Raw genomic sequence first — 16,677 nt, forward strand, 5'->3', positions numbered from 1 at the left:
GAGTGTTTTTCTTTTGCATGTGAATCAACCTGTCGCTGCTGTTTTTAGTTCTGGTATACATTTACAACGTTTCTCCATGGTTGACTGGACCAAGGTATGCAAGACTTTTAGAATGTGAATTTTTAAGGCATTGCAGAGTAGTTTGCATCATTCTTCTCAGTCTTTCCTTTGTGATTGTTTCTATTTGCTTATGTGGCTACTCTTAACAAATTGTAAATTCCTTTGCTCCATTATCTTGTTTTGGTTTATTTTCAAAAAGTATGTATCCACCTATTTGAAGGGGGTGGGAGAGTAAAAAACTTTACAATGGAATGTGATGACAAGAGAATCGATCTGTTCATTTTAACTCAGATGCACCAAATGTACCAAATGCCATTTATTGTGTTTGCCACCTTAAGAGGCAACTACATATGTAGTTTCCTACTGGCAAAACAGTACTAAAGTACCACAAACAACAAAGAAAAAGATTGAACACATCAAATAGAAAGAAGAGGAAATCTTGACAGAATGAGATAAACTATTAAAAGTAAAAGAAAAGGCAGTACAGAGGGTTAATCACATCACCTCACCTCATGAAAAATGTTCACACAGTACCCACTTAGTAAAAAAGAAAAGACTTTGAGGAGTGGCGCTTCAACATAGTGTCTAATTCTGGGGAGCATTTATGTTATTAGTTTAAACTATTAGCAATAGCAAAGCTTATCAATGTTGCGGCAAATGCTACATTTTCTGATTTAAATGGACACTCAAAAAAAGTAATTATAATTGTCTCCAAATGTATACCCGGATCACACAGAATATTTCTTTCTTGATTCAAGTGGCCTTTTGGAATTTGAAATAGTACGGTTAGTGTTGACTGATAATTTTGTGGCATAATCACAATCTTAGTCGTGCCCTTTTGGGTAAATGTAATTGAGAGAGAGAATTTTAATATTTTAGATAATGGAATGCTCAGTTATTTTTGTTCAACTTGGAATGCAGTATATAGTCTTGAATGTTAATTTAAAATTCCTGTTTTAAATACAAGGGGCTAAATTTATGCATTAAGGACAACATAAAATGGAAAATACACGGAGTCATTTAACTAAAAATGTGTTAAGTATGCTGAACATGTTGGTGCATGTGTGGTGTACAACAGACCTTAATGGTTCTTGCTGACTTATGGGACTCAGGGTTATTGGAACTTCAGTGGATAGGCTAAATAGATAAGCTAAAGAATTTCTCCTGGAACTAGTTTTGTGTTAAGATACTGTGAATATGTAGTAATGCCCGCATAGTGCATTTTTTGCCTTCTCTTTGACTTTAAGAACTTGCTTTTAATCCTTTTGTCCTCATCCTTCATGTGGTAAATTTAAAGTTTCAACACTGGCTTAGACCAGAACTTAGAGCAGAAATTAGACAATTCAGCACATCGAGTCTACACCATTCTATCATGGCTGATGAGGTTGAGAAACCTATTCTCCTGCTTTCTCCCCGTAATCCTTGATACTCAAGAATCGATCTATCTCAGTCTTAAATATACTCTATGACCTGGCCTCCACAGCCTTCTGTGTCAGTGAATTCAATAGATTCACCACTCTCTGGCTGAAGAAATTTCTTCTTATCTCCATTCTAAAAGGTCTTCGCTTTACTCTAAGGCTGTGCCCTCAGGTCCTAGTTTTTCCTGCCAATGGAAGCATCTTCCCAACATCTACTCTGTCCAGGCCAATCAGTATTCTGTATGTTTCAATTCAATCCCCCTCATCCTTCTAAACTCCATTGCATATTGACACAGAGTCCTCAAACGCTCCTCCATATGTTAAACTTTTCATTCCTGGGACCATTTTTGTGAATCTCCTCTGAACACACTCCAGAGCCAGTATATCCTTCCTGAGGTATGGGACCCAAAGCTGTGCACAGTACTCCAAATGTGGTCTGACCAGAACTTTATAGAGCCTCAGAAGTGTATTCAAGACCTCTCAAAATAAATGCCGTCATTGCATTTGACTCAGCCTGCAAATTTACCTTGAGAGAATCCTGGACTAGAACTCCCAAGTCTCTTTGCACTACAGACGTCTGAATTTTCTCCCCGTTTAGAAAATAGTTCATGGATCTATTCTTCCTACCAAAGTGCATGACCTCACACTTTCCCATGTTGTACTCCTTCTGCCACTTCTCCTAATCTATCCAGATTGTTTTGTAGACTCCCCACCTCCTCAATGCTACCTGTCCCTCTACCTATCTTTGTTTTATCTGCACACTTAGCCAGAATGCCCTCTGTTCCTTCATCGAGATCGTTAATGTATAAAGTGAAAAGTTGTGGTCCCAACACTGAGCTTTGTGGAGCACCACTTGTCTCGAACTGCCATCCTGAGAAAAACCTTTTTATCCCCACTCTGTTTTCTGCCAGACAGCCAAATTTCTATCCATGTTGGCACCTTGCCTCTAACACTTAGTAGCCTCCTGTGCGGCACCTTATCGAAGGCCTTCTTGAAGTCCAGGTAGATAATATTCATTGGCTGACCTTGGTCTAACCTGCTCGTTACTTCCTCAAAGAAGTCTACCAGATTTGTCAGGCATGACCTATCCTGAATGAAACCATGCTGACTTTGTCCTATTTTACCATACACTTTCAAGTATTCAGAAATCTCATCCATCACAATGGATTCCAGAATCTTAGCCATGACCAAGGTTAGGTTAATCGGTCTATAATTTTCTATCTTTTTGCCTTACTCCCTTTTTAAACGAGTGTCACACTCACGATTTTCCACTCCTCTGGCACCCTCTTGATTCTAGCGATTCTTGAAAGATTGCCTCTAATGGCTCCGTTATCGCTTTCTCTCTTAAAACTCTGGGGTGTAATCCATCTGGTCCAGGTGATTTGTCCATCTTCAGGCCATTCAGTTTATCTTGCATCTTTGCTTTGGTGATGGCCACCACTCACTCTCTTGAATCTTTGGAATATTACTTGTGTTTTCCACCATGAAGACTGACACAAAGTAATTATTCAGTTCCTTAGCTATTTTCTTATTCCCCACTATTCTCTCCTTAGCATCATTTTCTAACGGCCCAATGTCTACTTTTGCCTCTCTTTTGCCCTTTATATATCTAAAGAAACTTTTTAACAGTTTTCCTTTATATTACTGGCTAGCTGACCCTCGTATTTAATCTTTTCAGTCCCTATTTCTTTTTTGTATTGCCCTCTGTTTATCTTTGTAAGCTTCCTAATCCTCTGGTTTCCCCTGTCCTTTGCCTCACTATATGTTTTCGCTTTTGCTTTTATGCTATCCCTGACATCCCTAGTCAGCCATGGTTGTCTCAACCTCCCTGTACCATACTTCTTTTTCCTCGGGATGAATGTTTGTTGTGTCCTCTGAATTACTCCCAGAAACTCATGCCATTGCTGTTTCACTGTCTTTCCTGCTCGGGTCCTCTCCCGGTCAATTCTACCCAGCTCCTCCCTCATGCCTCTATATTCAGCTGTAATACTGTTACCTCAGATTCCGTCATCTCCCTGTAAAATTACATAGTAAATTCAATCATATTACGATCACTGTCTCTTTAGAGTTCCTTCACCCTAAGCTCCCTTATCAAGTTTGCCTCATTGTCCAATACTAAATCCAGTATTGCCTATTCCCTATTGGGTTTCACCAACAAAGCCCATCATTGGCCCACTAGAATGTTGTAGACATTCCACAAATTCCTTCTCTTGCAATCCATTACCAACCCGATTTTTTCCAGTCCACATGCATATTGAAATACCCCACGATCACTGTAGCTTTGCCTTTCCTGCATATGTTTTCTATATCCTGGTGTATCTTGCGTTCCAGTTTCTGACTACTGTTTGGAGGCTTAGACCCAGGGTAAATGGATGAGATGATATTGCATATTTTCATGTAATATTTTAAAAAATTACATATTTCAGTCATTTAATTAAGAAGCCTAAAGCGATTCAGTACCTAGAATTTGAATAACTGGAAATTTTGATCCTGGGCACTGGAAAGTGGGAATGTGGGGTGGAGGCCTGGTAAAATGGTTTTGATTTTTTTTCCCAATTTTGCTCTTGATAAAGGGATACTGAAGGCAAAATCAGAAACTTGGAGTTTTGTAGGCAAATGTTAAGGAAGGTTAGTTATGGATCTTGCTTCTGATGTACTGCATTTTTATTTAAATATACATGCAAAATATTTTTCTTGATTGTTGTGTAATTTCTATTACTATGTTTGTATTAGGTGCCAAATGCAATCTAACTGGATCAGTAATCAGACCTGAAAATGTAACTGGTAAAAAATGGGAAATGAGAACATGGTTCAGTCCACGCAGTAGAAAAATGAGGTGTGTGCTAGATATGAATGCTTCCAGGAAGAATCAGAAAGTGGCTTCCAGTTCTGGTTTTAATGGGTCATCATCATCTGTGTTTGAATTCATGTCATCACCATCTCCTCCACTCAACTCTCCAAAGAAGAAAGCTCCGGTTAACTCAAAACAGAGAGTAAGGAAAAGATTAGCTGATGCCAATAAAGGTTGGGGTTTTGGAAAGAGAAGAAGCAAGAAAATGGAGAGAGGAAATGACAGCCCTGAAAATATAGATTATCATAGAGTTGTCTCATTTTGCAGCCAATCGGTGGTCCTCAGCAGCCAGGGGCAAACAGTTGCAGGTGAGACAGCTGAAGAGTCACTTGCTGTGCCACAGGATGACAATGTAATTGACTCCAGTGCAGAATCTTTGACCAAGAATGTGATTGAGAATTCTTCTGAAGCATGCTGTACTCCAACAGTCTCCAGTTGCAAAAATATTTCCCTTGGACAAACTTTCAATCAGGGAGGAGACATTTTTTCTCTTGTCCCCATCCCAGCCACACACACAAATGCTAAAAGATCAAGGAAATCATCAGATTCACGCAACCTGACTCTTGCCAAAAAGAGCAGAAAAGAAGTACAGAATTCTTGCTTTGAAAAGTCATCTGCAATTGTTTGTGAGCAAGCTAAGTTAGACACACAACAGGAATTTTCAGCTACTCCAGCACGTCAAACTGAGTTAAGCGGGAGCATTAATCAGACGCAAGCCCCTTCTTCAACAGAAAATAACTGTGGTACACCATCTAGCAGATACAATGCTCAAGGAAAGCAATGTGCAACCCCAAAATCTCCTCAAACACCACAAGCTACATTTAGAAGCCAGTTACCTGGAAGTTGTGCAATGACTCCAATCTCACCTGTTACTCCCACAATGAAAAGAAATCACAAGGGTGAGACTCCACTTCACATCGCTGCCATAAAGGTACAGTACATCAATAAAAGCTGATAGATTACAAAAGCCTTTTTTTCAAAATTACTTTAGAGTTGTAAAGGTCTGCCCTTTGGCCCATTGAATCTGTGTCAGTCAAAAACAGCCACCTGATTATTACTAACCCTATTTTTCACCACTTGACCCAAAGCCTGTATATTTTGGCATTGAAAGGGTACCTCTAAATGCTTCTTAAATGTTTTGAGGGTTTCTGACTTTACCACCCTTACAGGCAGAGAGTTCTGGATTCCATCATCTTCTGAGGGAAAAAAAAATTCCTCTCATCCCCTGCTAAGCCTCCTGTCTTAAGTTTATGCACCCTGACCATTGATTCCTCCACCAAAGCAAAAAGCATCTTTTCATCTGCTCTGTCTGTGCCCCTCATAATTTTATATAATTTCCAAAGAAAACAACCCCAGCCTATCCAATCTCTCTTCAAAAATAAAACTATCCAGCCTGGCAACATCCTGATAAATCTCCTCTGCGCCCTGTCTCTAGTGTTATCACATTGTTCTGAAAATGTGGATTGTCAAACTGCACGCAGTACTCTCGCTGGGGCCAAACAAAGTTTTATGCAATTCCAGCAACATCTTCCTGCTCTTAATTTTATGCTTTCACGTAAGGTAAGTATCCCATATTCTTAACCACTTTCACTGCCTTTCCTGAACTTCTGTCAGCAGACTGTCCTTGTTCTCAAGGAGAAAGTGAGGACTGCAGCTGCTGGAGATCAGAGCTGAAAATGTGTTGCTGGAAAAGCGCAGCAGGTCAGGCAGCATTCAAGGAACAGGAGATTCGACGTTTTGGGCTTATGCCCGAAACGTCGAATCTCCTGTTCCTTGGATGCTGCCTGACCTGCTGCGCTTTTCCAGCAGCACATTTTCAGCTCTCTCCTTGTTCTCAATCTTGAATAATATACGTACCTCTGTGCAAGTCCTGATGCCTCCTTGTGAATCCTGAATGCTGACAAGGATCAGTTTGTTCAGAAGCTTACTTCCAAGCTAAAGACAACAAAAATCACAGAGAGCAATGGAGCATAGAAAACTGGGTAGACAGGAGAAGGCTCTTGTGGCCTGGGAATGTAAGAAGGAGGGTGGATTGACATGGTGTGAACTATGCTATGTAGCAGAAGAAAATCCCCTTTACTTGGTTAGTCTCTAATGCATCCAGTTCCAATGGTAGACCATTGACTTGAAATATTATCTGTTTGTCTCCACAGACGCTTACCCATCTTGTTGAGTATTTCCAGCATTTTCCATTTTTATTTCCAATTGCTATCATCTACAGTAGTGTGCCTTTCTTGTTCAGTGTCTACTTGGTCATCGGGCAGCACTTATCAGTGTTTTATCCAATTTCTGTGCCCTAACAATTTAAATTTGTGATTTGTTTAAATTTAACAGCAGTAATCTACTTACAGATGGAGATATGGAGGATGAATGGAAGAAATTTGGTTAATTTGATGTCCACTATGAGTGTGCAGCAGAGGTTTAAAGTGGATAATTTGCAATGGAATATTACAGCTTTAGGTCACGGTGCTTTGTCACTGTCTTTGAGGCATGTGCTGAATCTGCTGTCACTTTGAAATTGTGACATTAGGAAAAAAGGTACTCCTATTTCAGTAGCATTTGTCAAGAGCCCCCCCATACACTTTTGATTTAAATACCTTTCATGTAAATGCACTGTTGTAACAAAGGAAACAAGACAACCACAAGCACAGCAAGATCCCATAATTAATAAAGAAACAGAATTTCAGGTGTTGCTTAAGGAATAGACATTGGCCAGGATATTGAGGATTTCTTGCTTTGCAAAATAGTGTCTTGGGATATTTTACTTCCATATGAGTGGCAAACAGGGTCTCACTTTTAACATTACATCTGAAAGTTAGCACTTAGTTTAATGTCAGAGTGAAGTACAGTCACTTCACTTTCTGTTTTGTGGTTTACAGCAAGTTGTGTGCCAACTGGGATTAGCTCAGGTAGTTTCCCAGATATCTCCCAGTTATATGATCTCATCTTGCGTTCAATGACAGACAAACAGAAACTCTAACTGCTATTTTACTGAAATGTCAGAAGATTCCTGAACAACCTATTTGGAGGAATGACATTTTATTATTGGAGAAATGGGGGGATGATAAATGGTCCCAGAAGTTACTTTGGGAAAGTGATGTGCCAGTTTTCTTTGAAACACACACACAGTCAACTTACCTCAAGTTCCCGGAGACCCTTCCAAATTTGAGGAGTAATGTTAGTCATTTAACTTCTTGTCTAAAAAAGCACTTTTGAAAATATATATGATTAGTTATTTGAGGGATGTGGTTGTCAATGGCAAGACCAGCATTTATTGCCCATCTCTAATCCCCTGAAGTGTTGATGAGCTGTTACCTTATATAGCTGCAGTCTGTGTGGTCAAGGTGGACCCACACTGATGTTAGATAGCGTTTTTCAGAATTTGCATGTGGCGGTGATGAAGAAATGGTAATATATTTCCAAGTTGGAATAATTTGTGACTTTGAGCTGGGTTACTCCCAAGTGCTGCTACACTTGTGGTGGAGATAGTGGGTTTGAAAGTTGCTGTCAAAAAGGCTTGGCAAGTTGCTACAGTGCATGTTGCCCCAATGTCGCATATGTGATGGAGGGAGTTGCTGTTTATGGTTTTGGATGGAATGCCAATCAAGTGCATTGATTTATTCTGCATGGTGTTGAGCTTCTAAATATTGTTGAAATGCAGTCATCTAGACAACTACTCCGTAACATTTTTGACTTGTGTCCTGTACATGGTGCAAAGGTTTTGAGAATTCGGGAGGTGAGTTATTTGTCACAGAATACCAGACTCTGGCTTATTCATTTGGCCACAATATATACGCTACTGTTCTAATTATGTTTCTTGTCATTGACACATTCCATGGATATTAGATGGTGGTTTTGTCAGTGAACATCAAGGAGAGGTGGTTAGAGATGTCATTGTCTGGTCCTTGTATGATAATGTTACTTGTCATTTTAAGTATGTGCTTCAGTATCATCCAGGTGCTGCACGAGAGTACACTCTTGGCAAAATCTTGGCAGACAGAGGTTAATGTAGGAAAGTATGAGGTCATGCTTTTTGATTGGCAGTATCAAAACGCACACCATTATTTCAATGAAGAGAGACTCTTAAAAAAAGTGCACCACAGAGGGATCTGTGTGTTTGTGTGCACATGACATAAAATATTAGCATGTGGTGCAGCATGTAATTAAGAAAGCAAATGGAATTTTGACTTGTAAAATCAGAGTTTTAAAAAGAGGAGTCTTGTAACAACTTTTCAGGATCTTGATGAGGCCACATTTGGAGTAGTGTGTGTCATTTTGGTCATTATTTAAAAAATTATATATTGGCATTGGAGGAAATTTAAAAAAGATTTACTTGACTGATTCCTGGGACAAAAGACTTGTCAGGTATGGCTAACCGGGTTAGGGCATTAATCATTACATTTAGGGGATTAATGATCAGAATGAGGGATAATGGCAGACTTGCTGAGTTCCTCCAGCATTTTGTGTTTGCTTCAAATTTTTATTTGATCCCTTACTCTCAGTTAACATTTTAGTGTTGGTATGTCACTCACTGTACGTCACAGTTTGGTAAAGTATGAGAAGTCTATTTGTCATAGAATCTGTGCAAAACCTGCACCATATGTTAATTCACCTCTAATACAGGTTGAAACTCCCTGTTTGACACCTGCAATACTTCTGGCTTTCTGTACAGTGGCTCTGCATGGATCTTTTATTCATATTTTGTTGTTTTACTTTGTCTGATTTGGATATTGTAAGTCCTGTTTTTGGTATCAGTTGGAAAATCATTCATCCCAGAGACATGTGAATACTGCAAGTCAAGATGAGGCCTTGACATGTAAATTTTTCTGCATTGAATACACTTGACTTCCTGTGGCCCAACAAAGGCCTAGTCCCAAGGCTGCCAAATTAGGGAGGTACAACCTGTGAATCCTTGCTGATCTGACTGTTGTCCTGTGTTACAGGGTGATATTGCAGCAGTGGAGCAGCTTTTGGAGAACGGAGCGAATCCAAACATCAAAGATAATGCTGGATGGACCCCATTGGTATGTATCTATACATATGCATCAACAATGTTTTTGTATTCTTGCATCTGATTTCAAATCATGAAGTGATTCAGTATGTTAAATGCAAGGTACAGGTAACCAATCAGATTTGATTAATATTGTTTCTCTTAAGGAGTCTTAACTTTACGTGCCTTTGAATGACCAATCAACTATTCTAATAGACACTGTTGTACTTTACTTCAAGGCATGGTAATTATTGTAGCCATCTCAGGAAGTTTCCCTGCGTTAGAATTCCAGATACAGAGCTTCTAAGCCTTTTTTTTAAATGTGTGAAACTGAAGATTTTGGTTTAGCTCAGTAAAAGTGCTTCCACTCCCAATTAGGAATTCAGTCCTGACCCTCCAATCTCCCACAAGCAGCATATCAGGTATCAAGTCCTAGACACTGAAGCTTTCGTGAAAGGTGGGCAATGTGCAGGAATGCAAGTGCTGAAGCTCTGGGATGAATTCAGTGTCAAGTGGTTGTTATTTGATCAAAGAGTTGCGGAGGATGACTTACCATGATCGAACTAACTGGCCACGTTTGGCACTCCGATCATTGGTTAGGATTCCATGATTTTTTTAGCAATGTTTTTTGTGGTTCTAGATTTTACCAGCATTTGGAAAATGAATCTTGCATTGTATAAATTAACATTGGTGTTTTTACACAGGTTAAACAATAGCTGTAGTATTTCACAATTTACTTTTTTGGCATTTGAAAACCATTTGCAATCACAATTGATGGCTTCAAAGTGCAGCTGTTTACAGAACATTTCAAAGATTGGATTTCAATTGTACAAATAATTGCAGTTGAAACTATGCTGTCAAATGAAAAAATGCATTACTTTGCTAATTTCTTCAGCATTCCTGAAGCTATATTATCATGCCAATCAGAGATTTGTCTCCATCTTCTCTTTTGTTTTGATCTTTTACTATAAATTCTGTGTCCTATGAGCCTGTCCCACTAGCTACCTGACAAAGGTGCAGTGGTCCGAAAGCTTGTACAGATACTCCCAAATAAACCTCTTAGACTGGTGTTGTGTGATTTTTAACTTTGTCCACCCAGTTCAACATTGGCACCTCCTAAACATATTTTATCTCTGTGCAGGGTTTCTTTCTCTAATGCAGCACACTTGGTTTAGAGTCATAAGTACAGCTGTGCCCATGCAAGTTACTAGGGAGAATAGGCAGCTTGTTCTTTGCACAGTGCAATTTAATGGCATTGTTGTGTTTGGAGCTTTAAGTTCGAATAACCAGCAGACTGCAGGTTGGGTGAAATTAAATGATAGGTCATGAAATTTTGTGTCCCATTAGTGCCAAGTCCAAGTTTTGGAATTTCATCACATTGTGCAATTTGATCGATCTTCCTTCAAAAGCCTGGATCAGTACTTCTGATGTGAAGTGCTAAAAGAAATGGAGACTTAATATATAAAGAAAATTACTGTATAGTTCCAAGAAAATGTATTTTTTGGTTTAATTTCTTCCATAAAATTGTTCGAATTGCTTCAAAAATTGGTCATGTAAGGATCATTGATATTGTTAATTAGAAATTTTCTGGATGTCATAAAAATAAACTTCTTATTTTGCTCAGTGATATTTAATAAAAGTCGAACTCCTTTAGATGCAGGTGATGGAAATTTAAACAAAAAACAAGTAGTTTATCATCAAGGCTCAGCTTGGTTCTGCATTTAAAGGCATTTCCAACAGCAAAAGCTGTATGGAAATTAGGTTTGTCTGTTGCAATCTAGGCAGTTAGACCATTAGACATAGGAGCAGAAGTAGGCCATTTGGCCCACTGTATCTGTTCCAACATTCAATGAAATCATGGCTGAACTGGTGATCCTCAATTCCACTTTCCTGCCTTCTTCCCATAACCCTTGAAACCCTTACTAAATAAAGGTTTGTCTGTTTCAGCCTTGAGTATATTTAACGACACAATTTCAGCAGCTCTCTGTGATAAAGAATGTCACAGGTCACTAAATTCTCAAAGGAAAAAGAAAAATCCTCCTTTTCTTTGCCCTAAGTGGGCGAACCCTTACTCTGAGATTGTCCTCTAGTCCTAGACTTTCTCACAAGGATCCCTCTCTGTGTCTACTCTGTCAAGCGATAAGAATCTTATGTTTCAGTAAAACCTCCTCTCATTCTTATAAACTCCACTAAGTACAAGCTCAACTTACTGAACCTCCCCTCATAAGAAAATCCTTCCATATCTGGGACCAACCTAGTGAACCTTCTGTGGACTACCTTCAAAGCCATTGTTTCTTTCCTTAGATAAGGTGACCAAAACTGTTCAGTCATCCAGTTTTGGTTTCCATATCTAAGGAAAAATATAACTTATTGAGATCACTCAAGGGAGCAAGCTACATGTCATAGATTTATAGAGATATACATCACAGAAATAGACCCTTTGGTCCAAGTCATCCTTGCCAAAATTAATCTAGCCCCATTTGCCAGCACTTGGTCCATATCCTTCCAAACCTTTCCTATTCTGTACCCATCCAGATGCTACTTAAATGTTGTAATTGTACTAGCCCCCACCCTTGCCTCTGGCAGCTCATTCCATACATGCACCACCCTTTGTGTGAAAAAGTTGCCCCTTATGTTCCTTTTAATTTTTTCCCCTCTCACTCTAAGCCTATGTTCTCTTGATCTGGACTCCCACACCCTGGGAAAAGACTGTCAATTTACCTTATCCATGTCCCTCATGATTTTATAAACCTCCACAAGGTCGCCCCTCAGCCTCCGCGCTCCAGTGAAAGCAACCCCAGCCTGTTCAATCTCTCCCTATAGCTCAAACCCTCTAACCCTGGCAACATCCTTGTAAATCTTTTCTGAACCCGTTCAAGCTTCACAACATCCTTCCGATAGGAGGGAGACCAAAATTGCACCTTTAAATTCTTGAAAAAATTTCATTTGAAATGCAGCTACATGAGATATATGCACTGGTGGATCAATGCAAAGCTTTTAAAAAATTTAATTGACTTTTTTTTTCCTCTTTTCGGAATCTGGAAGGTACAAAAGCATTATTTTTACCAATTGTTCTTCCAGATGCAGAGAAAAAAGTGAGCTCTGGTAGACCTGTGCCTTTGCCTGTGTGCATTCTTTAAAATGATACAGAATGTCATAGAAATGGACCATTCAGGACATCTAAACAGTTACACCACCTGAGCTTTGTCCTCTCCATCTTTCACTAATCTTTCTTAGCATACCCTCCTACTTCTTTCTCTATCTCATAGCTATCTAGCTTTCCCTGGTATGTCTGTATGTTATTAACCTCAGTTCCACCATGTGGATGAGAGTTCCATTGTTTAATCAATGTTCTGCCAAATAAATTTATTTAACTGTTTGAGTGTACAGTTAAGTCCCTGTGATCTCCCATTTCTGTGGAAGTGTCATGTTTTGTCCTGGGATCTTTGCAATGAGATCAAGGGCAAGATGGATGGGCAATAAATGCTGGTCCAATCAGTGATTCCCACATCCTAGGAGTGGGTTTTTAAAAATGAAGAGCAGGACTTTAACATTCGGGCATGACAAGTATATCCCTCTGATCAAGTGGAGCTCTGTTGTGTTGCTGTTCTTTCTGCATTAAATGTCTCTTTGCTTTATGTCCCTGCACCTTGGGGCCTTTTTTCAGAATTTAAGTACTTTATGATTGCTGTTCCATTCTGTTCCAGCTGGGCTTTTGTGTTTCTCATTCCGAAAAAAAACTTCCAGTCATGAATCTTAAATCCATCGGTTGCTTGCTAAACTTATTCATCTGACTTTGATATCATCTGATTGGTGTGAGAGAAATAGGTTCGAATTCATGGAATATTGGCACCAGTACTGGGAAATAAGGGACTGTTTCGATGGCATGGGCTCCATCTGAATCAAGCTGAGCCAGAATCCTGGCACATTACATAATTGAGGCTGTAGATAGGGCTTTCAACTAAGTAGTTGAGGGGAGAGTTCAGTTGCATGGAAAATTAGAAAATCAAAGATTAAGGAGAAGGTAGGAGTACAGCTGAGTGATGAGGTTGACCGTTTGCAGAAAATAAAGGGAAGATACACAATGTTTGAACATCATATTGCACCAAGGGATAATAGAACAAACCTTTGTGTCTGAATGCATGTAGCATTTGAAATAAAATTAACAAGTTAACAGCACAAATAGAGATGAATGGGTATGATTTGTTGGCAGTTATTGAGACGTGACTACAGGGAGACCAGCTTTAGGGAATTGAATTCTAAGAGTACTCAGTGTTTCGTAAAGATAGGAGGAAGGAAAAGGAGGTTGTGTGGCTTTGTTAGTAATGGAAGGGATCGATGCTGAGATGGCAAAAAATATAGATACTGGAGTAGAAATAAGAAGTAGCAAGGAAAAGAGTTTCCTGATGGGAGTAACCTATAGGCCCCTAAACAGTAGTTCTGCAGTGAGGTTTATTATAAACCAAGAAATACTGTGGGCTTACGAGAATGGTATGACAATAATCATGGATGATTTTAATATACGTATAGACTAGTTTACTCAAAGTTGTAAGGGTAGCCTCAATAAGAATTCATTGAATGTTTCTGAGACTGTGTTTCTTGGAGCAATAAGTCGGGGAACCACCAGGCAGCAACCTATTCTGGATTTGGAATTGCGTAATGAGGTGGGATTAATTAATAATTTTTTCGTAAAGGATCCTATAGGGAAGGGTGACCATAGCATGCTAAACTTCAAAATCGGTTTGAGCACAAGAAACTGAAGTCCAACACTAGTATTCTGGAGTTAGAGGTAATTACATAGGCATGAGGATATTTTTGTCTAGTAGACTGGGCAGGAAGTATAAGATAGGGTGGTTAATAGGCAGTGGCAGATGTTTAAGGAGATACGCAATTTCTTCCAACTGAGTATAGGTATTGGGAGGTCATGTTGCGGCTGTACAGAACGTAGGTTAGGTCACTTTTGGAATATTGCACGCAATTCTCGTCTCCTTCCTATCGGAAAGATGCTGTGAAACTTGAAAGAGTTCACAAAAGATTTACAAGGATGTTACCAAAGTTGGAGGATTTGAGCAAGAGGGAGAGGGTGAAAAGGCTGTGGCTGTTTTTCCTGGAGTGTCGAAGACTGAGGGGTGACCTCATAGCAGTTTATAAAATCATGAGGGACATGGTAGGATAAACCGAGAAAGTCTTTTCCCTGGGTTCGGGAAGTCCAGAACTAGAGGGCATAGGTTTACGGTGAGAGTGGAAAGATATGAAAGAGACCTAAGGGACAACTTTGTCATGCAGGGTGGTGTTTATGGAATGAGCTGCCAGAGGAAATGGTGGAAGCTGGTACAATTGCAACATTTAAAAGGTATCTGGATGTGTATATGAATAGGAAGGGTTTAGATCGATGTGGGCCAAGTGCTGGCAAATGGGACTAGATTAAGTTGGGATATCTGGTCAGCATGAACAAGTTAGACCGAAGGTTCTGTTTCTGTGCTGTACATCTCTACGACTCTAATTATATTCCAGAGAGGAAAAAAGATTGTTAAGAGGGAGAAAATCATCCACGGCTAAGCAAGTAAAGATACTGTAAGGACAAAAATAAAGGCATATCATAGTGCGAAGACAAGTGGCAGGCTGGCATATTGGAAAACTTTTGAAGATCAACAAAGCATTACCAAAAGTTGAAAGAGCTTTTGGGTATAGTGGGATCTGAATGTCCTTGTGCACAAATCATTGCAAATTAGTGTGCTGGTACAGTAGGTAATAAGGAGAGCAATGGAGTTTTGGCATTAATAGCTAAAAGAAAAATTAATGAGATCACATCTGGAGTACTGCCTTTAACTTTAACCTTTACTTGAAGGATGTAATTGTACTGGAGGCAGTTTAGAGAAGATTGACCAGACCAGACCATTGTCTCCTGATGAGAGATTACCAATTTAGGCTTATATTCTCTTGAATTTAGAAGAATGAGAGGCGGTGTGGTTGAGGTATTTAAGCTGCTAAAGAGGATTGACAAAGTAGGCATAGAGACAATGTTTCCTTTTGTGAGGCTATCTAGATCAAGAGGTCATTGTTTTAGAACAAGAGATAGCAGATGAGGAGAAATTACTTCTCTTGAAGGGTTGCGAATCTGTGAAAATTACTAATCCACAGTGTTGTGGATGCTTAGGGCATTATGTAATTTTACTTACGGGTTGAAGGGTTAGGGGGAGCCAGCAGGAAAGTGGAGTTGAGGCCGTGATAAGATCAGCCAGGATCGTATTGAATGGTAGCACAGGTTGAAGGAGCTGAATTGTCTCCTGTTGCTCCTAATTTTATTTTCTCATGACTGTGGTTTTCTATATGGCTTAATGTCGACATTGTAATATTTGTGCCTATCTCTCTTCAAACTAAATAATAGCTATCTTTTTGTAGCATGAGGCATGCAACCATGGACACTTGGAAATTGTAGAGCGGCTGCTGAAATTTGGCGTGCTACTGAATACACCAGGATACCAGAACGATTCTCCCTTGCATGATGCTGTCAGGAATGGACACGTGGATGTTGTAAAGCTGCTGATCTTACACCGTGCCTCTCAGGATGTGATGTAAGTACTCATTACTTGGTCCAATTTATCAACTATACCATGTCTTGTTGGTACAACCAAAGAAAATATTTCACACTGATTAAATAATTCAGTTGAAGGAAACTGTAGAACCTATATTAAGGAGTATGCCTCATAATCAACTGAAAAAAGCTAGTTGCAAAGGAAATTGTCCTAAAGATTAAAACTCATTGCTCTGTGTCATCTGATTAATTAGTGACCAGATGATAATAATCTAAGTCCAGAATATTTATATTCTGAAAGATGCATCATTATGCAAATTGAATGAAGACCAAAGATAGTTGCGTTTGGGTGTTTTAAGATTCTATTTCATTTGAGGAGCTTTGCTGATGTCCTGATAAATCTGCAGAGCAGCTTTCAACAGAGTCTGAAGTGAAATTACAATGTCAAATTGTCTTTCTAATGTCTGTTAGTTTATGTAATACTTTCAGACATAACTTTCACATTCCGGTCATTAAAAACTAAATTATCGCATTACCCCTGCCCTGGCAAGAATTTGAATTCACTTATTCTAATTACATTATCACTGGCAGTTAGAACAAACACTGAGGGTTAGTTGTTGGTTGTTTCAACATCCGTGACATCGGCATATGTGATGAATTCAAGAATCTGATGGATTCTAGTTCATAAATTTATATTTTGTTCCATGAGTTTGTGGTTTAGTACAAAAAGTGAAACAAAAGTATGCATATATGCCATGTGGTAGAAGTGACTATGCCTGGCTAAATATCCGGTTACTCCTTGTGGCTTTCTTTGAATCTTAAT

At 39.2% G+C, this 16,677-nt stretch overlaps 1 protein-coding gene across 2 annotated transcripts in view; it reads left to right on the top strand.

Annotated features, from left to right (window-relative positions):
• Positions 1-16,677, top strand: part of bard1 (BRCA1 associated RING domain 1) — a 176,705-nt gene that overhangs the window by 36,504 nt on the left and 123,524 nt on the right. For both annotated transcript variants that reach the window (XM_060828098.1, XM_060828099.1), the window contains 3 exons: positions 4,212-5,260; positions 9,273-9,353; positions 15,722-15,894. In XM_060828098.1, coding sequence (XP_060684081.1) covers positions 4,212-5,260; positions 9,273-9,353; positions 15,722-15,894 — 1,303 coding nt within the window. The remainder of the gene's footprint in view (positions 1-4,211; positions 5,261-9,272; positions 9,354-15,721; positions 15,895-16,677) is intronic.

The sequence above is a fragment of the Hemiscyllium ocellatum genome, chromosome 7 (genome assembly GCF_020745735.1).
Source record: "Hemiscyllium ocellatum isolate sHemOce1 chromosome 7, sHemOce1.pat.X.cur, whole genome shotgun sequence".
In the NCBI taxonomy this organism is placed as follows: Eukaryota; Metazoa; Chordata; class Chondrichthyes; order Orectolobiformes; family Hemiscylliidae; genus Hemiscyllium; species Hemiscyllium ocellatum.